This window comes from Grus americana, chromosome 1 (genome assembly GCF_028858705.1).
Source record: "Grus americana isolate bGruAme1 chromosome 1, bGruAme1.mat, whole genome shotgun sequence".
Taxonomy (NCBI): Eukaryota; Metazoa; Chordata; class Aves; order Gruiformes; family Gruidae; genus Grus; species Grus americana.
This window is the reverse complement of record NC_072852.1, coordinates 155320417-155341209: the sequence shown is the minus strand read 5'-3', so window position 1 is coordinate 155341209 and position 20793 is coordinate 155320417. Positions and strand designations below refer to the sequence as shown.

At 36.0% G+C, this 20793-nt stretch overlaps 1 protein-coding gene across 3 annotated transcripts in view; it reads left to right on the top strand.

The window, feature by feature from the left end:
• Positions 1-20793, top strand: part of MYO16 (myosin XVI) — a 405915-nt gene that overhangs the window by 207793 nt on the left and 177329 nt on the right. For all 3 annotated transcript variants that reach the window (XM_054807394.1, XM_054807387.1, XM_054807380.1), the window contains 3 exons: positions 6723-6833; positions 8467-8532; positions 11969-12096. In XM_054807394.1, coding sequence (XP_054663369.1) covers positions 6723-6833; positions 8467-8532; positions 11969-12096 — 305 coding nt within the window. The remainder of the gene's footprint in view (positions 1-6722; positions 6834-8466; positions 8533-11968; positions 12097-20793) is intronic.

The window sequence follows — 20793 nt, the reverse complement described above, 5'->3', positions numbered from 1 at the left end:
TTGATTCTGTTTTGGTGCGGACCTAAGTAAAATTATTCAAGTTTTCATATCTCTAGGCTATGCTTTTGCTCTGTAGTTTGTGCAGTAAAGCATATGCAGAAACAGATTGGAAGAAGAGCATCTAATCTCCTAGGTGACAAAGAGCAACCAGAAGTTTTCATGCTGGTATTTTTTTCCTCCACCATGATCTACAGTCACTTCAGAGTCCCAGGGCAGATTTCCAAAACTTTACTCTTTCTCCTGTTTCACCGCACTTTCCACAGCAGTTAGAATTCAAAGACAAGACAGCATAACTAAAGGTGAATCCCTTTGAGCTCCATTAGCTGAGAAACTTCTGCAGAAAGCTCTCTGTGAAATTCTACATGAGCTAGAAGGAATATGTACCTTGTAGTCTTTTAGAAGCAGTAGAAACTACAAACCTTGCCCAATATCTGCAGTTGCTGAATAAGGAGTGACGCTTCTTTGGAAATGAGTAAGTAGTAACAGTCCTATCTGGGAAATCTGCACTAACGTGGGATAGGTTAGAAACTGTGCTGTTTCAGCAGTTGCGTTTTTAAATGACTGGTTGCATTAAAAAAATAAAAATCATAGATTAACAGAACTTTTCAGTTCATAAGGGCTTAATAAGTTTTGGCTCTTATCGACAAAAGAGTGTTCAGGAAATAGTTTAATTTTAGTAAACTAAAGAATTCCCATGTTTTATCAAATGAAAATATGAAGTTTTTTCTCTTTTGAAGTGACATAGTTGTGATCCTGGAAACTGGCCTTTCCGTCATAGGTATTTATTGTTTCAGCACATTCTTGCTGATGTTTTTTGGTTGTATTTATTGGCAGTCTCAGATTTTTACAGAACAGTGAGCTGCAGTAACTTAAACATATTGCTTACTATGAGCAGTGCTTTGTTTCTTCTGTTCTCTTCTCTTGTGGAATAAGGAGCTACCTATCACAGCTGGCCTCTGGCCCCAGGAATCAAGAGGCAGCAAAAACTGCCATAGTTGAAGAAAAGCAATCAAGACCAAAATTTCATTGTACTTTGACTGTTCTTGTTAATGTAGTTTTTGTTATCCTGTGAAGACAGGGATTGTATTCTATACTACTTGTCATGCATTATGAACTGTAGGTACATGTATATCACATCCATATTTGTGTATATAATATGTAGATCTTAGGTTTCAGAGATGATATTTCCAAGTAACACTTTTTTTATTATTATTATTATTATTGCACAATTTGGGAAGTAAAATTTTTATTTAGTGCTGATACCAAAGGAAAGCTTTGAAGAACCCCTTCCCCCTATCTCTACCTCTTGGGTATACTTATTCTAATGAGTTTCACTGTCTCTTATTCTTACTAGTTGCATTCCAAAATCCATTCAACATAATCATGTACTGTTTAATTTTTCAACAGGATATGTGGAGTCATTACTTATATGTTCATATATTATTGAAATAGATCAGCATGATATTTCCCATGCTTTGTGTCAGAAATTTCATACATTCTAAGGCAATATGGCATAGAGAATAGGCCTTTATTGGGGGATCAGAGAGAAAAATTTCATCTTATTACATCTTAAACATGCATTTTTAATAGAGAAAGCTCGTAACTTTTTTTGATTTTGAGAAAACTAACAGCTAACAGCTCAAATTTATATGTAGCCTTAGGTTTTTTTAATTGCAAAAATAATGAAAAAGAGCCTTAACAAAATAATATTTCTCATGAAGTAAGATTTTTATTACATGAAGCATAGGAGATGGGGATCAAATTGCTACACTGATAAAGCATTTTGGGTCTTTCTTGGCTTGCGTTAGCTTTTGCTTTTTCTCCAGATAAAACATGTTCTTTGATCATCCGTAATGTCAAGGTCTGTGCTGCCAAACAAAGAAAGCAGTATGAATAATTTCCAGAATTTTATCATAGCTGGCAATTTCTCTTCCTCTCAGCTGGGAAGGATATTTTTCTGATAGCAGATTGAAATTACTGGCCTGGAATTGAATTATGTGCTTCATGCTACAAACAAATATAGATTAAATCTTTTCTTTTTCTTAATTGGGTCTTTTTTAAAAAAAATATTTTGACTTTGGCTTGTAATTCTTGTTCACATATTGTTGGCCATATGAACTGTGTGATAGAGCATCCCCTGATGCCCCTGTGATTGTTCATTTACCACAAGGGACAACTATGTATATTGTAATATTACACATAAGAGTTAGAATGCATACTTATTTCAGTGATATAAGTATTTAAAAAATAAAAATCATTAGAGATTATTATCTGAGCAGATTGTGAGTGCTGTTAATTACACGTAATTTAAATGAGTAAATAGGAATCTTCATTGTTAGCATTACAAAAATCTTAAAAACTAATAACTTCCAGAGGCATAGTTATATTGGAACTTATGCTGTATTTATGGCTATTTTTCTTTTATGTCTCGTAAAATATGCATCATGCAATCAGTATGATAGCCAGATGCATGCATCAAGGCGAAAAAATAGAGAAAACCCATCTGTACGCTCAGAAAAGTAGATAAGAAAAGAATTTAAAGGACCCCACAAATAAGTTATTAATAATGTAAATACTGTTTACTACCAGGTCAAATCAGTTGTGACTTTAGAAACTCTAGGGTTTCTTATTTCTGTGTGATTTATTCGCTCTTGGAGCTGTGAATTTTGATGCAAAGAGTGTTAGAAAATGCTGAACCACCAAATCCTAAACTTCATAGAAAAAAAAAAGTTGATGGAAAAAAATTTCAATTCCCTTACTTGGAGTTTAAGTGAGCACTTCATGTTTCTAACCATCTATCTATAGAGTCAGCATCTTTGGCTATACCTAGATTACGAAATAAACCAAGCCAGGGCCTGTTCCCTGGCCTAAGGATATGTGGGATGGGTCAGTGCACATCCATAAGACAAAACTCTTTTCTCCTTCAAAAGACGGGGCTATGCCCAAACTGCCCATGGGAAATGACCATTGACACGTGACCTGAATGATACCCAGGTATTATCTGCACGAGTCCTTGCTGGCATGTGCCAAGAACATACAAGAAAATGTGCTAACGCTTCCAAAAATATGGAGAACCCCAGGGCAGTGCTTGACTCCAAACCCTCCAGCCTAGCGTAGGTTTAATCTTTATGGAGATAGATTAAGAGAAGCTCATTCTCTGGCACAGGTGTTCTGAGTGTAGATAGGACACAAGGGAGTATAGTGAAGACCTCTGCTTGCTTCCTGCAAGCCAGGTGAGCACACTAATAAGGGAAAGAGGCTACAGGCTTCTGTCTGTCATCTGCTTTCCCTCTACAAGAAACTTAAAATTAAGTTCTTGGAATTCTTTTGTTCATTTTGTTCTATTGCAATGTGCATCATCAAAAACAAATGTCAAAATGTAATTTACTTTTTTCTTGCCAAATGGAATTCTTGTTTTCTAGCCAGCCTCACGTGCAACTGCTATGATTAAAAACAAAAAGAGCAAGAAATGCTATCTTCTGTGTGACAGAAAAATCTGCGTTCACTTTAATGGGGTGAGGAATAAACCTCTAGAATAGACAGACAGCAAGACACAGACAGATATAGCAGGCAATCTGTGTATGTTTGTCTTGTTGGAAACTCACATTCTGCTTTTTGAGCCCGAAAATAGAAATATTTTAAGAAGAAAGTGTTTTAAATAGACAGAAAAAAGAGGAATGGTCACAGTAATGTTTTGATAGACTCCACTGTTTTAGAGTGGAAAATGTTTTCTTCTGAACACAATGAATCGGTGGGATGAGGACTGTGGGAAGATACATCGTGACATGCACATGTAAGAAGCAATCATTACATTAGCTAAATCTAGTAAATAATCTCCTTGAGATACATAGTCTTTTGCATTTGTACATTTATTTTTTTTTGGGCTTGAGGGAATGAGTGGTGTTTTTTCATAATTTTTATGGGGAAAGAAGGAAATAGCATCATTACAGTGTGATTGCACACTACTGCCTTCTTGTCCTTGTACATCTATGCGGCTAGTACATCAAGAGCTACTGTTGTATGGTACGTCTTTTTTTTTTATGGGTTGCTACTTTATCTGTCTAGTTCAACACCTGTTGCAGATGGAATGCAGTTTAGATGCCTGTCTTTCCTGTTTTAGTGGGTGAGTGGAAAAACATAGAAAAATCTCTTGCTAATATTCATGCTTTTACATGCATATGAGGTTTACAGGTTCTCTTTTAGTTGTCAACATTTATTGCCTGTTGGTAGAGCTGATAAAAAAAGGAGACAGCTCTCTGTGAGGAGTTTGCCTGTTTCCCTTAAGCTTTATTTTCTACTGAACGTCTTTATCTTTAGAGGAATAGTAAGGAAATTATTAAAGACTAAAGAAGAGGTCCCCAAATTTTTCCACTGTGTCAGTCCCAAAATTAAAGTGTTTTGAAGTCCCCAATATTATTGTGAAAATATTGTGAAATTATTGTGAGCTATTACAAGAAGCAAAAAATGCAATAACATCTACAGTGCTTGAAGTAGAGAAAAGAGTAGAAGTGTGCCCTCCATAGATAAAGTGTACTGCGGGGCTCTGGGACTCAACAGAAGCTGGGACCTTGCAAGCCCTGCTTACATATACCTTTCATCTATGAGGAGCTATGGCTTCATACATGCTCTATAATACTTAGAACAATTTTGCTCTGTTTTGCAGCTTCTGTAGTGATTAAGCTTGTGACAAAAGTAGGTTGAGCTGGGCAAGTGACTGAAAACCAAGTATAGTACTTGACAGTTTGTTTGGACTGTAAGAAGCTGTGTAATATTAGGATAACTAAGGACATAAAAAAGCTTGGAAGCTAAGAAAAACTGTTCATAGTGACATGGTGTGAGTTACACATGGAATAAGTCCAGATAGAAAGAGGCGTCTCGGGGTTTTTTGTGCTGATGTGAGAGCAGTCGTTTTTTGACTTGAACCCACAAGAATATTTAGTGTAAAATGAAATGTGAAGTTTTTATTCTACAATTTGTATTTGTATTTCTCTGTCTATACACTAGAGAAGGTTTCAAGTTTTTTTAACTTCATTTGTACCACACCAGCATATGAGTATGCGTAAAGCTGGTGAAATATTTAAACAGCAAAAACCAACAAGATTTTGTTTTATGTCATAAGGACTAGTGGGTCTGTGGTTGTGATGTCTGGTGCACATCATTTGTTTATTCTTGGACTACAGGAGAATAAGCAATACCATCTGTTTTATGACTGTTCATTGAATATTTTGATACTGGTATTCAATACTCCTCTTTCTAGAAGAAAAATATTGATAGGGCCAAAGACCTATGATTTAGAGAAGATGTGAAACATCTAATTCACCCTGCTTGATTTCAAGTACAAACTTCCCAGGTTTTGCTTATGATCACCTACAAAATTGCATGTGAATGAGTGTTTGTATGTATTAGATGAAGAGACATTGTTAATCTTACTTCGTTAAGATGAACGTTGTCATCAATTTCACACAGTGCAGCTCTGACAAGTGTAGGAAGAGAACCCAGAGCGTTGCGATTTCTGAGCTAGACCTTGAACCTACAGAAACAATGGAAGTTCAGTAGTTTGGGATCAGATCCCCAGTATTAAACACCAGTATCCATAGTCTTTGGGGTCTTCTCCTTGCCAGAAGCACACTCCGTGTTCCTTCCGAAGTCCCCCAGTCTGCTTGCTGCTTCTGTCACTGACTTCCTGCCACGTGCCGCTGCCAGAGGGCGAGGGTGCTGAGCTGTTCCCCGAGACAGGCCAGGGCCTGCTTTTTGCCTGAGCCTTCATCTTAAGCAGAACAATAGAACAAAGAAGTTTCTTCATTGTCCATCCTCAAAACAGACACCAAGAGAGTATTTTACTAAACTCTGATCAAACAATTCAAATAATTCTACCATCTTTCACATGAGAATTTTCTGTTTCTAGGTGTTCTGCTGAGATGCAAAGACGTTTTTCTTTGGGCTGACATAAAAAAGGAATCAACCTACATTTTAATTGTAGATCATAATTTATAAGCACACTGCTTAGTGTATCAATGTTTATTTTGTCTTTAATCAAATTTCTCTTATCAGTGACACTTTTTTCTTCTGTCTCCTATTCTGTCTTTTGGATTTTGTTTTAGTTTCCTTACCAAACTTTACCTTGCAGAGCTTATATTATCCCTCCTAGATCTCAAAATTGTTAAGCCCATTTCATTCACCAGTTTTGGCTAAAGTAGCTGCTTCTGAATTTCTGGTCTCCTTGACAATGTGATTCTCACTTCTTATTATCTTCTATTCTGCAGGAAAAATTCTAATAGAATTTTAAATCCTGTATGATGAAGAGTAGTATGAGAGCTTTGTTAGATACTGTGCAATAAATAGTTTACAAGTGCTCTAACTTTCATGGTCTTAATTTCTTCTGCCATAAACATCTAATGAAGAGAGCAGGAGAATTGCATTTGAGCTGGGAATTTTTATGGGTTCAGGGATAACAAATGGCACTCCAGCAGGGGTCTGAGTTCTTAAGAGCCCATCAGACTCATGCAGTTATACACCTTAACATTGATAATATTTTTTGTTGTTCTTTTCTTGCTTAAGATTAATGATGTGTAATTATTTGGAAGGAGTGGCAACTTTCTAGTTCCCTAATATATCTTTTCCCATAAATTCTACTGATCTAGATTTATACTTCAGCTTAGAACATTACGATACAGAATGATTGGTTGTGAAGTTACTTTATTTCTCTAATTTGTGTTTTCTAGATCAAGCTAATGCCTCCAGCTCCAAATGACGACCTGGCTTCTCTGAGTGAGCTCACAGACAGCAGCCTGCTTTATGAGATTCAGAAGCGTTTCAATAATAATCAGATATATGTGAGTTGCTATTCGCCCATCAACAGTAAGCTTTCAAAAAAGAGCAAATGAGAGAATAGGAAAAATAGGATTACTACCATAAGCACTGGACAGTAACCTGCCCCAGACTCATGACTAATATTTAAATGGATCAGGACATATGTGTGTGTAAGCCCTGCAATTTCTCAAGTTTATATAGGAAAAGCAGAAATAAAAAATGGAATATCACTTCAGATAGTTTTGGATAAAATTTATGTGTGTTTATTTCACAGAGCAAGTATATTGGTAAAAATTGATGGGCGCATGTAATCTTCCCTCTCAAACAACCAAAAGATCCTTCCATCTTTAACATTATGTTAACTTAATTTTTATAGAGCACATTATTACTGGACATTTAAAAGAAATTTAGATTTAAAAAGCTTAGAATTCAGCATGGGCTATTTAATTACTCATTATCTTTTCCTATATTACAGAAATCATTATATTATAACGTTAATCATCTAGATACAAAATGAAATAATTATAGCAAGGTTTTTGTGAAGCAGGTTTTCCTGGCTTTGCCATATTAAACTCGGGAAGCATCCAGTTAGTCGTAGGTTACTTCTGGAGAAATATCGTCACTTGAAAATTTTGGTAGTTTTCAGACTTAGAAGGAAAAGTCCTTGGACTCCAATTCCAAACCAAATCCTCCTTAGCACTGAACACTTCTTTTTCATGTTTCATGAAGCTTAATAAAGTTCCATTTTGCAGGGAAACCCAACAGTGTAGTCAGGGTGGGCAAGAGAGAGGAAATGAATTACTGCATTTCAGAAGAAAAATAGTACTTTTACTATGAAAGGCAATATTTTCTGCCTCCTCAAATCAAAATACTTCATTTTGAAAAAGGCAGCATGACTGGGACTGTTCACATGACGGTTCGTTGTCTGACCTCTTCAGAGATAGAGGTCTGGCATTTTTGCATTCCAAGAGTGTGATACAGCAGCAGCTACATATATGGAGTGAGAAGTATAGCAGCAAGGGTGACCTACAATCTTACACTCAAGTACATCTTTCACATATGAGTATTTAAATAAAAATTAATAAAATCTTGGCACCTTTGCAGTCAGCGGATGGTTTGCTATTTTAAATATAGCCAGGATTTTTTTCGATATGCATGTACATATGTTCACATACACATACACATGCATAAAAACATATATGTATCAGGTGCTCTGTCTTATCCCACAAGAAACATATTTTAATGTATCAATATAACATTTCTAAATTATGTCATCTATCCCATAAAAAATTGCTTGAGGAACTTGTTTATATGGTAGGCATGTCACATTTTTGTAGTTTAACAAATGGTAAATTGCAAATTAACTTTCAAATAATCTACCAATAATATATGCAGTGCAATTCTTCTCTGCATAATTTTCCATTATGAAGAACTCATTTTTGTTACAAAAAGAATAATTAGTACTGTCTGAATTGTAAATTTAGATCTCACTTTAAAGTTATGAAGTTAAAAGCTCTGAATTCATGCATTATGTTTAATATGTTGATAGCTAGATTTCAGAGGCTTTGCCAAAAGTCCTTTCTGGAAGAAAAACATTAGCCTCCTTAAAGATTTAATTTATTACTTAATAAAGAAATTATATCTTCTTTTTTTCAGACCTACATTGGTGATATACTCTTGCTTGTTAACCCATTTAAAGAACTTCCTATTTATTCTACCATGGTAAGCATTCTCTCTTTGAAATGTTACAGTGTGGATCTTTTTCAGTGGATTCATATAGTTCATTTGGCAGGCCAAACCCCTAAAATTAATTAACGTATATGGCCTTTTTTATGTTGGGAGCATCTTAGTTTTAATATTTTAGCAATTTTTTTTTTTAATTTCTTCTAAGATACCACTATTTTTGCTGTGTCTTATTTGTAAAACAGTCATCTTGCTAACGTTTTGTATGAGCACTGGCACTTGAGATTGTTGAAAAATAGTTCCTGATGTATAACATGGCCTTGGTGGTTTCTGCCACTGCCAAACTTGCAAAAATAGATGCATACTTCATGCAGTGGTTGGTTGAGTTCACACGTTCATTGCCCAAAACACAATTATGGAGATAACAACCTTGAATTGTGCAGAAAGGCTCAAACCTGGTGCCCCACACCAGGCCACTCAGTCCAGACACCGTCCATACAAGCAACGAGTGCAACGTGCTTGGCATGAGCTTAGCACTACGCTGGGGCAGTCGTACGGAGGTGGCTTGTGTTGGGCACAGGCAGCACATGGGCAAAGGGAACTTGGGTCTTTGTGTGCAGTGTCATATGCACAAGGCCACTTAGGAAGTGCTTCAGATGTTTCTCTCTTGAATAGTAGTACCCTTATCTTTCTAATCTTTCACTATTTATTTGCAAGGGGCTTATCATTTCAGTACCTAGACATTAATAGTAACTTCAATGGACTTTGTAGATCAGTGAGAGTAACATAAATTCAAATGATTTAATCTCTGCTTAATCCTCACTCAGCCATTTTAGAGACAGTATAACTGTTGATTTCTTCCCCATCTCCGTTATTTTCTTGTCATTGCACTGAGCTCATGTTACTGCTCCAAGATCAGGCTCGCTGTTGTGTTAGGGAGTGTTCAAATATGTTTATTTAGCCTACAAGAATTATGAAGGGTTCAAAATTTGGCAAGCAAACTAGTCTGTGGCTGTTTGCTATTGCTATGTTGTCTGGCTTCGTGTGTATCAATAGTAGATTTGAGAGAAAGAAATGCTATGACATTCAATGGCAGCAGATTCCAAGTTGGGATTCTAAATTTAGTTTCTAGAAATGGAAATCATCCATCATCCCCAAGGTTTTAGATGATGATATTTTTTCCTGTCACTGTGTATTTTACATTAGATACATGATTTTGTGCACCAAGAGAGAACTGTAAAGAAAAAGAATTTAGATGGTAGGCTTACATATAAAAATGTTTCCTGAACATTTGCCGCATCTTCTCTTGACCTGTCTGTGATAGATGGATTTCAGCAAGTTTAGTGTGAGAGACTTTTTGTCCTGTAATTGTTTGGGTCACCTTGGATGATCATCGCTTTTACTCAATCATTGTTACATACATGGTATTGTGCATTAGACAGGTATTTCCCAGATCATCAAAAAAACATGGTTGTAAAATAGCTTTGTTTTCTCTAGTTTTGAAATGCTCGAATATACTGCAGCAGCTTAGCTGGTATTATAATGAAGTCTGTAAGTGTTAGGTGGTCTGTATATTAGTGTAATAAAAATTGATGATGTCAATTCCTCAGTAGACACTGACATGCTATATGATGTGGCTCATTAATGTTAGCATTTTTGTTTCGGGTATGTGGTATGTTAGCTGTCAAAAAAAGAACACAAAGATATATTGGGCATGATACTATTTTTAAATCCAGTATGAAGCAATGAAGAGGTAATCATGTACGTTTTTCAAGAAGAGCAACACTTTAGGTTTTCTTCTTTCTTTTAATCACTTGTCATAACTTCTTGGTAATTTTTATTTTGTTACCCTACACTGACTTCCCACACTTAGTTCCAATAGAATTCTACTAAAATAAATCCTTTTATAAGCAATTATTCACTCTGAAATGACATAAAGAATCATACCTTGATGAACACCAATATACATTGCTTCATATGCAATTCAATGCAACTGCTAAATTATAATATTAATGCATTTTTACATGGAAATACACTGTACTACTACACTATACACTATAGTAGCACTATACTACTAGGAACATGCAGATGCTGCTTTGGAGATATGGTAGTAAATGTGGAAACAGTTTGCCTGACCATCATCCTGCTTTGTTACATTTGTGCAGAATTTATTTGTGTCGGATTAGGGCAAATATAGATATTCTTGAAGTCCACGTGTTAGAAAAGTATCTAAACTTGCAAAGCACTTGCAACTTTATGCAACGCAAGTAAACGTGTGGAGGTTTTTCATTCTGCTTTGTGACATGCTGAAATGAATTCTTGAGAATCCGTGTGGATTTAATCTTGTTTAGTCTGGTAGCTCGAAAGGCCTGAATGAGAATAGGGACGTTTCGTGAGGATTCATTGAGCTACAGTGTAGTAGATGCTCCAAGATTCAATAGTTTAATATCTAAGTAAGATAGGAAGGGGTGATAAGCACCTGATTAGTTTGGAGAGAGGCGCAAATACAAAATGGCACTGTGGTGGAAAGTCAGTTAGAGAGAATAGTTGGAGAAAACAGGACATGGTGGAAAGGAAAGGATTTGGTTGTTTAAGTGATAGAATCCAGTATCATTCTAGATGCCTCATAGTGTTCCAGTTGTTCCCCAGCTGCCATTGGTTTCTGTAGAGCCTGTGTTAATTTTCTAAACCCATGAGAAAGTCTGAGAACAGCTATATAAAAAGGTAGGTAAAATTATTTATTTAAGGATATTTGTGAAATGGTATGGTGTTTCTGTTCATAATCTTATCTATATCACATTCTGTATTTTCTTTATTATATTTATTTATTCTGAAACAACAGAATTGTAGATGTTAGCAGACTAATTTTTCTGAAATCTGCTTGATAATAGCTGAAAGAACATCAAGATATCCTCGGGGGGAAAAAAAAAAAAAAAAGAGGTTTCAGTAGCAGATAATTGGTTCTACTTGTACTTTAAGGATAGTGCATGTTGCCAGCTATGCGTATCACAGAATTTATTCTGTATTATAGAGAGATTTTTTGTGGGAGACTACTCTGTCATGCAATAAATGAATTAGCTTATAACTTCAGGTCCTTGATTTCAATTTTAAGTTGTTATAGGGAGATCATATTTCATTTTGTAAAATTTTTAAGTCAAGACATTGAAGAACTATACAGTTGAGGTATAAAAAAGAAACTTACTAGGTTTTGTCTCAATTAATACACAAACCAGTATTATTGAGTCCTCTAGTTATGTTTAATTTTGTATCTTAATTAGATCTTCTATGCTTATAGCTCTGTTTTCTTTAGTTACATTCTTCATAGATACTGTAATAGTACCACATATATACATACAGAGGCTCTGTTCATAATGCTTAGAGAGCTTTACTAAAGACCCAGAATTAAGGGGGAGGGGGCATGAAACATAAGTCGTTTGAAATGTATTGATCATGTTAATTTTCTACAATTTTTCAGGTGACCCAGCTTTATTTAAGTAACTCTGGAAAATTGTGTTCCTCACTTCCCCCACATATATTTTCCTGTGCTGAAAGAGCTTACCACATGCTATTCCAGGAGCAGCATCCCCAGTGCTTTATCCTCAGGTGAAAATTTATCTTCCTATTAACTAATTTGTAACTCCTGCCTTTCAGCTGTTTCCCCCAGGACTCAGCAGTTGAGATTTCCATTTTATTTCTTCCTCCAACTGATTTCTTTCTATGTACTGATCTCTGTATCATACGTTAGAGCAAAATAGAACTGAAAAAGGTTTAATTACATCTCAAGTTCATAAATTCTCTTGGGGAATTGCCACTCCATCTAGCTGCATCTAATTAGAAACAGAGAGCTAATGGTAAAGAATTCAAAACTGCTGTGTGTGTTTGCTAATATTACATGAATCAGATTAGAAATAGAATCTAATGACAATAAAATGGGAAAGCTTTGACTAAATTATAAACCTGTGAGTAGGGGCACCTGTATTGGGGCTTCCACTCTGCCTCGCATGTTTGTGTGGCTGTGAGCTCGTTATTTAGCTCTACAACTTCAAAATGGACTTTAACCAGTTCCTTTATTCACAGTGTTGTTGCACTAATAAATACATTCAAGGTTGTGAATAAATGTATTAGAAATCTCCCATGAAACAGTATTTCATCCAAATATGCTGGTTTTATAATGGTGAAACTTTGAATTCACTTGGAACTCTTCATCCCCAAATCTGTTAATACCTTTTCTTCCTTCACCCTAGCTGAAAGCAATGAGTCTGGTGAATTTGATGTACTTGTTCAAAGAAATTTGTTGCTCAGCCTTGTCATTTTGACAATTGCTGTTGGCCGAAATATTGGCAAGGATTTGCAGAACTTCATGGGAAATGGGGGGGGGGGGGGGGAAAGTTGATTTTGATTTGGCCAGGAATAAAGGCTGATCTGTTTCATAAATACTGTAATTGCTCTTGAACTACCTCTAATTATAAGGAAATTGAATACTATGAAATGGAGAGGATATGATACTCAAAAGCAGCTAATAATGCTGGTTTAGAGTTAGAAGAGTTAAAATGAACACATAAATACAGTTATATGTATCCATTTTTATTGCATTCTGTTTATGTGGATGCAGACTCCTGTGGGTATTTGAAATTCTCTATATTAAAAGTCTTCAAATACATGTGAATATTGTAATTAAATGTTTTTTTAAGCATAATTTATAAAACCCCATAGTTTATAAGTTTCTAAATTATAAATGTATAAATTAATTATGTATGGAACTGACTGTTGATTGGTTGAAACAAACTGTAACCTTTTTATAACCAAATCAGAATGGAATAGTTACTTATCCAGTGAGCAGTGACATTTAAGCAGAGGTACAAGCAATATTAGGAAATCATTACTATATGTTCATATTGTCTTCTCATAAATATTAACTCTTGTTTAGGTATAATAATTTTGATCAAAATAAGAAATATCCTGAGGCACCGTCTTCAGCATTTTCTTCAAAGTAGGAACTTGGGAAACTGCTAATTGATTAGTATCTTTGTGAAGTTGCCTATAAGTGTAGACAGAGAAGCAGCAGAAAATATTTATTCACACTTCAAGAAAAAGGCTAACTGCCAAGTTAAGTATTGTGTAGTAGTACACAAAGAATATAATACTTAATAATAAATGGCTTTGATATCAGGCAATAGTTGCTACTGATCATTTTACATCAGGATATCAAGGCATGTGTTAAGCCCCACTGTCTCGATCCCTGCCCAGCCCACTGTAGCTTATCATAAATCAGTGGTCTGACAGAGAATGTGACAAGAGGATGCTCTGTTGAAGGCATCAGCACTTGGCAAGACATTTGCATATCACATCAAGGCAACCCATAGATATGTTATCCTAAAGTATCCTTTATGTAGATAATTAATTAGATCTAAAGGTCACTTGTGAAAATGGAAGCTGAAAGGAAAGCATCTGGTAATTTGGAATAGGAGATAAGTATAGCTGCAACTTAATAGAAACAGCTAGAAACAGTTCTTTGTAAATACCTTTCTTCTGCTAGCACCGTATGAGAAAACAGAAGGGAATTGAGACCTTTTAGAAGTTCATAAAGAGGTATTAAAAATGGGATATTCTCATTATTTTAATCCATTGGTAGAATCTAAATAATGGATGTCTGCTAAGTAAAGGTGAGCTAGGAAATTTCCATTGGTTTTCTGACAATAATAATAATAATCTGAAAAATATCCTTGATGTAACTCAAGTTATTTGTCTACCCCCTTGCTGTCACCTGATCATGTGTGTGTGCGTGAACTTGTGTGTGTGGTCAAAATGGATTTCCATTTTCTTGCTATTTCAGCTGTAGAAAAACATCAGCTATCAGCAAGAGACAGTTCTTCCACCACTGTGATGGATGATTCATTGGTTGCATCTATGCTAATAAACAGCATGGAGGAGGGCTTACTTTCTGGCCCTGAGGGCATGTGTTATAGCATCCAGTCAGTTTTTCTTTGATTTTTCACTTGAAGAGGGGTTTGTGGAGAAGTTTTCAAGATCTCAGTTTAATTTCCAGTTGGAACCAAATAACTGCAATTCTGAAATACTCCAAGCTTTTGTGTTTTACTTTGTTTTCTCCAACCTGTCTTATCAAGCATACTCTTTATTCCTGAGTAAGAAATTCTGTACATGTTTGGCCTATGGTCTGTAATTTTAAAATACCTCCAGTTGGTGCTGAGTTGTGGATACAATTTCGTGCATGCATGTATAGTGCGATGAGTGCATCTCGTAACAAATTTTAATATTAAAAAAGTACACTTCCCTCTAATGTGGAACCACAGGCTGAATGAAGATGGGGGAGCTCAGAGAAGCTCTCTGTAGCTAGAAAGGCCATTTCATATAAGCGCTCAGCAGGAAGGAGACAGAGGATGATCAAGTGAAAAGGACTCATAGATCCATGAGAACGTTACACTGAAATAAGCTGGCTAGGAGTGCTTCTGCCCTTCGACCTTTGGCTGCTTGTTTCCTCATTTCCACACCATCCTTTGCATCAACACAAACATTCAGGTAGTAGCATGGGGAGCTGGGCTGGAGAAATACTCTCAGGTCAAAATTACACCTGGGAGGGTGGTGGTAATGTTGAGGAACCTGAACCTGTTCCAAAGCCAAATTCCCCTAGAAGTGAAATAGATTGAGAGAGCAGGACTGGAGGGGCCCACTGGTTTTGGTAGTGGTTTTGGACTGAATAGTTCCTAGAATCCTTGTACCGTGTTTGCTGCTGCTGTAATACTGGAATGGTTGGCCTGAGACGCTGTCCAAGTGAGAGCTCTTACTATGAGGAGTGTTGGAAAATAGGAAAATAACCAAATCAGAGAAGTGCTAGTTTTGTTTGGTTTTGTTAGTAGTAAATCCAGTGAAAGTAGATTATCCCTGTGGGTATGCACTAATCTAAAGATGAAATTCCCTTGATATCTGCAAGATACGCCATTTTGGCATATGAGCACTCTTGGAGTTGCACATGGAGAGTACACTTTTGCCTTCCAGTTGTTGTCATTAGCAAGTGAAATATGATGCAATTATAGAATAAAACTCTTGAATCTATATTTATTTTTAGGTCTACTTTAGTTTTACTTATAACAATACTTTATAGTATAAATAATTTGTTAGCATAATTTATAAACATAATTATGCTTTAGTTTTATTGTAAAGATTTTACCATGAGAAGAGGCTACTGTTTTGATGTGAATGTTGTGACAAGATGTGGAGCAGTGAGATTTGGTACCATGCCAGTATTTTATTTTTCATGTGCAATTCTCAAAATATATCTACTTAACTATTAACTGTCAGAGAAGAAAAAAGTGATGGCAGTATGTATAACTCTCATCTGAATTTTTCCTGAAAAAAAGGAGTTTGTTATTTTAAAAACCAGTAATTTCTTTATAGAATTCTTTTATTTTCAGTACTTCAAGATACTCACAATCTTTCCAAAATGACTGGGAAGAACATCAGGAAATGTGCCCTTATTCATGTTAATCCCATCATCTTCATCAAGCTTTGTAGCTTGATGAAGTTTATTTTCTATTAGCAATGTTTTTCAGTTCATTTTTTTTCTGCCAAAGAGTAATTACAAAAAGATACTTCCCATGAGTTTAGTGGCCATTACTAATGATTCATGAATTACTCTTTTATTGGACACATACTGTTGCTAATGAATTCTGCATGCAGCGTAACCCTTAATGATACTGTTTTTGTTAGTCTAGTCATTTTTGCTTCCCACATTTTCCCAAGAGATGATAATGAAAAGAGATGAAGGCACCTGAAGGTGTCTGAGTTGGAACTTGGCTGCCAAAGTCCAAAGCTGTGGTCTTGAAACCCTTGCTAAACTACCAGACCGTCCTTTCTGACCTTAAAGTGCTACTTCAATTTTCAGCCCATTTGTGTGTTCAGGAGAGGTTCATAGTTTCTGGCAGGACAGTCTTACAGCACTATTTATTTCATGCTTAAACCTGACTGCGATCCAGGAATTTTACATTTCTATACCAAAGTCCTTTACAGCAAGCTTTCTCAAAGCATCGCTAATTTGTATCACTGAGATCAGAATCTTTATAAATTAGGCATTCATCCATGAGCAGTTGTTCTTATTGTATATGATGTTGCTCATAGCTATTGTCCTGTTCTCTCTTTCTCATATAACTTCCATCTGAGTTTTGTTTATTTGTTTTTACTGGTTTTCTTTCTTTAGCTGCTTGTCTCTGGTGATATATTTAGAGTAGAAGCCCTTCAGGGCTGGGCCACTTCTATATTGTATCCTTAGCCAGATGTGGTTGGAGTCTCCTGACTCCACACAAATGATTGTGATAATATTAGCAATTAAGTATATGGAGACTCCACCCTTTTCTCTGGGAATAAACAACAGAGATTTGGCAGTGAGTGCTTCTGTGATCACAGGAAAAGGGTTTGTAGCTGTAGATCTACTGTGGCTTCCCCCTGAGCACACAGATCAAGCTAATAAAAAGTCAGCACTTCTGTCATAAGTATGGCTGTTCTCAGAGAGCTAAACTACCTACTGTTCGCAGAAACAGCAGATGTCAGTTGAAGAAAAACTCTCCCTTCTAGTGTCATCACCTAATATCTACCTTTTCTGGTTTTTGTGCCTAAAGACACTGTAGGTATGGAAGTTTTCCCATCTTTCTGTAGCATACAGAACTTGACGCGTATCAGATCATCTTAAGACTGCTTAGTAGAAGGCAAGCTTTAAGACCCAAGAGCAAGTCAAAGAAAAGTTTCCAACAAGTGGTTAAAATATAAGAAAAAAAATCAAAATGGAAGTCAACAAAATGATCTCTCCAATGTGAAATGTTCTTCCCCAGCAAGATTCTGTTGTAAGGTGTTGTTCACACGGGAAACAGATTTAGCAAATCTTGATTTTTCCTGTGGGGGCTGTTTTGGAGAGTTGCCAAAAAAACTGAAGACACCAATTCACAAACAGCAAATATCCATCTCCAAGGTATTTCCTTACAGATCTGGAAGAATACTTCTGTCCCAGTATATATCCTGAATTTAACTTGGGACCAGACCAGTCCTTTGCAGAGAAAATGAAGTGTTAAAAGTATCTTTTTCAAGTTTATTCTTTAGTCTAAGTAAATCCATTGTTTTGCAACTTAAATTAGAAGGTATATAGAAGGAATTTACAGCTCAGTTTAGTGGTAGAATTCCTCTGTATCCTGTTACGTGATTCAGTGAAAATGGGAATCTAGCATTGCCAAACTTACTTCGCAGTACGTGAGTTTGATTTTCTGTCTCTTGTTGGTTGGACCCCTCTGACACATCAGCTCTCTGCTTTGGCTGCTCCCTTTCCTTCATGCAGGTTGACTGGCTCCCCTAAGCAGCAAAGCAGGCAATGTAAAAAAAATAATCCTTTTTAGTCTTGTAAAATGAGTCACCCATTACATAAAATATTATAGATAAATATCAATGGCAAAATACTCCAATAACTATACAACTGCAAGTAGATCATTCACTTTGGAGAGGCTGTGTAAGCTGTATCATTGTACAGAGATAGAACAGGCAGTGGAACACTGAAGTATCTTCTGCAATGACAAAGGAGCAGACAGTGCCCAGTAATGTGTTAGGTTAACTGCTCAAAAAGCTCCACTTACACTTCTGTCACTGCTACATTCTTTATAAATTGCATGTAATTAGGAATTTTTCTTGTAAAAATATGTATTAACCCCTAATTTATAAATTAAACAAGTTTATCATTTTCTGGTTTGACTCCTGCATTACATTAAAAACCTTACACTTACAGAACGCAGATTTAACACAGATTTGAGATGGAGTTCTTAGTATAACATTATTACATACTGCTAGTAGAAGGGACCCCTCTGCAAACCCAGTGGCAGCCCTTCTGTGCCAAAACTTTGTATTTCCATGGGGAAAACACATACATCATCACGTTTTAAAGAAGTTGTAGAGTTGCACTTTAGACTCTTACTATTCGAGCAATGTTAAAGCACTTTATTTTGCAGAACATTCGTAATGTCTTATTTAAATTGTGTGAAGCTCTATTTTCATCTTCAAATTTAATAAAAAAACTTGCTACTATTTCACTTTATGATTTTGGTCTTTTTCTGCTGCTATCTATTACCCTAAACATCATATTAAGTCTTTGCTACTGAATTGGTTAAAAAAGGTAAAAAAAAAAAATCTGTTTAAAGCTCTCAAGATGATCCAGATCAATCTTTCCACTCTCTCTGTTTTTTCACACTTTACTTACACCGAGGTGACAATGTTACAAGAATTATTTTTCTTTTTCAGTCTCTTCACATCTGATCAAGTGTTTACTCCCTGAAATTGAGTGTTTAACAACAGAAAAGCATTCGGCCAAATTATTGAAGAACTTACTACCAGTTATTCACAATTACGTTTAGTTTACAGCAAGCCATCATCACTCATGTATGCTTAACACCAAGAGCTGACTTTGCATAAAATTTATGTGAAAGTTACAGAATAAAATAACATTATGTTATGCTCTTAAATGGCCAGTAGGTAGACTTTTCATAATTGATTTCCTTCTGACTGCATTTTGCTCCTGCTGTTCAGGATATGAAAATGCATTGTGCACTGATAAGATAAGTAAGGAGCTGTCTAGGAAACCTAAGTATAGTTTATAGGCTTGTTAAAAGCTGAGGATCCTTAGTCAATCAAGACAATGGTTTATGGAATCCTGATGGCTGATTTGGTGAACCAAAAAAACAGAATGAATACATCAAATGAAATGTTATAATTTTGTATATGTTAGCAGCCAGAAATGTCAATATCCAATGGCTTTGTTATGATATAAATCACATTTTTAAGCCAAATAATCTGGAACGAAGAGAAATCCTTGTCTTTTAAAGTGGAATGCCTTGAAACCTTTTGATTTCCTCAGTTTAGCACCTCCACAGGCATTCTGTTCAAGTTAATAATCTTTATTTTTTACATTATAATTCAATGTATTATAAGTGTGATGGGCTACTGCAGTACAGTTAGAGATTTGGACATCCTATTTATAATAAAAGATTGTTTAGAAACACACTTTCCAGTTTAGTTTACTTTCGAAATATAATTTTCAACTGGCATGCAGGGTTGTTCAGTTATAGATATCACTACTGATGATACAAAACACATTATTTTCTATTTGGCAGTCATGCTTCCACATATTTATTTCAAATCTAGAAACTTCAGTCTTGGAGCAAGACCCAGTGTCTCACTTTTATGTACTCTGCAAACTGAGAAGAAAGAAATTATTCTGGTCCCCCAAAAGTCTGCAAGCTTACTGTCTCTTCCCTGGCTACATCTCACTATCAGAGGGGGAATTGGGAGTAGTAATACAGTTTAGGGTGCTACAATAAGAGATTGGTTTCAGAAGTTCATCGAAAACAGCATGCATATCTATGCTGATCTAAATCTTCCTTTAAAACTGGTGGAAATCTTATATGAACAAATTCTGTCAGAAGTTTTCTAGCATTTCTGATTCTAATTCAAGTACTGCAGGAGTAGGGGGGTTGGTTTGTTTTGTTAGGTATTCCTGCACTTCTGAATGTGGTACCTTTGGTCTGAATTGAAAATGAAATGCAGACAATAAAATCCTGTCACTTATATGATCTGAAATGGCAAGTACATGCCTCTTTACATGTTTTATATTTTTTATATTTTTCCCCAAACAGATGATTTATAGGATTTATTTACACTGGAATTGACACTTGCCAAACAATAATGATCCAGTTATCTGAATTCATAAAGATATAGACAAACCTGGCTAATATGCAGAAATTGAGGGTAAGCAAGATGTACTTCTCAGTACTTGCAGGAATTGATTCTTAAAATTTTACCTGAGGTTTGCTGTTTTCTGACTAATTTAGCTGGGCTTCCTTGGTTAACTATTTCTATATGATGATTCTGTCTGTCCACCTCTAAGACCCTTTCCACCCAACAGCTTTTGAACCTGTTGTCCACCAACAGCCATGGAGGTCTCAGAGCCGGGCTGTTCACACAGGCTTTGTGGTTTTTGGGGTGGCTGTAACTCCAGCCACCGCTATTCAGAACGGGAACAGCCAGGCAGTTCGTGTGGACTGTCGGCAAGCACGTGCTTAGCCCTGAGCTCGCCGGTGGGAGCGGTGCCAGTGGCCCAGCTAGATTGGCACTAGCAGAAGAGCTGGATCATAATCCAAGTGCAGTGAATGTGCAGGGTATAGCTTCTTTAGCTCCCCTGTTTGTAGCGCATCTTGTGTTCTCTGCTTCATATGTCTTTGTATTTTCACATAATTCGAATTGGACTTCTTCCTAACA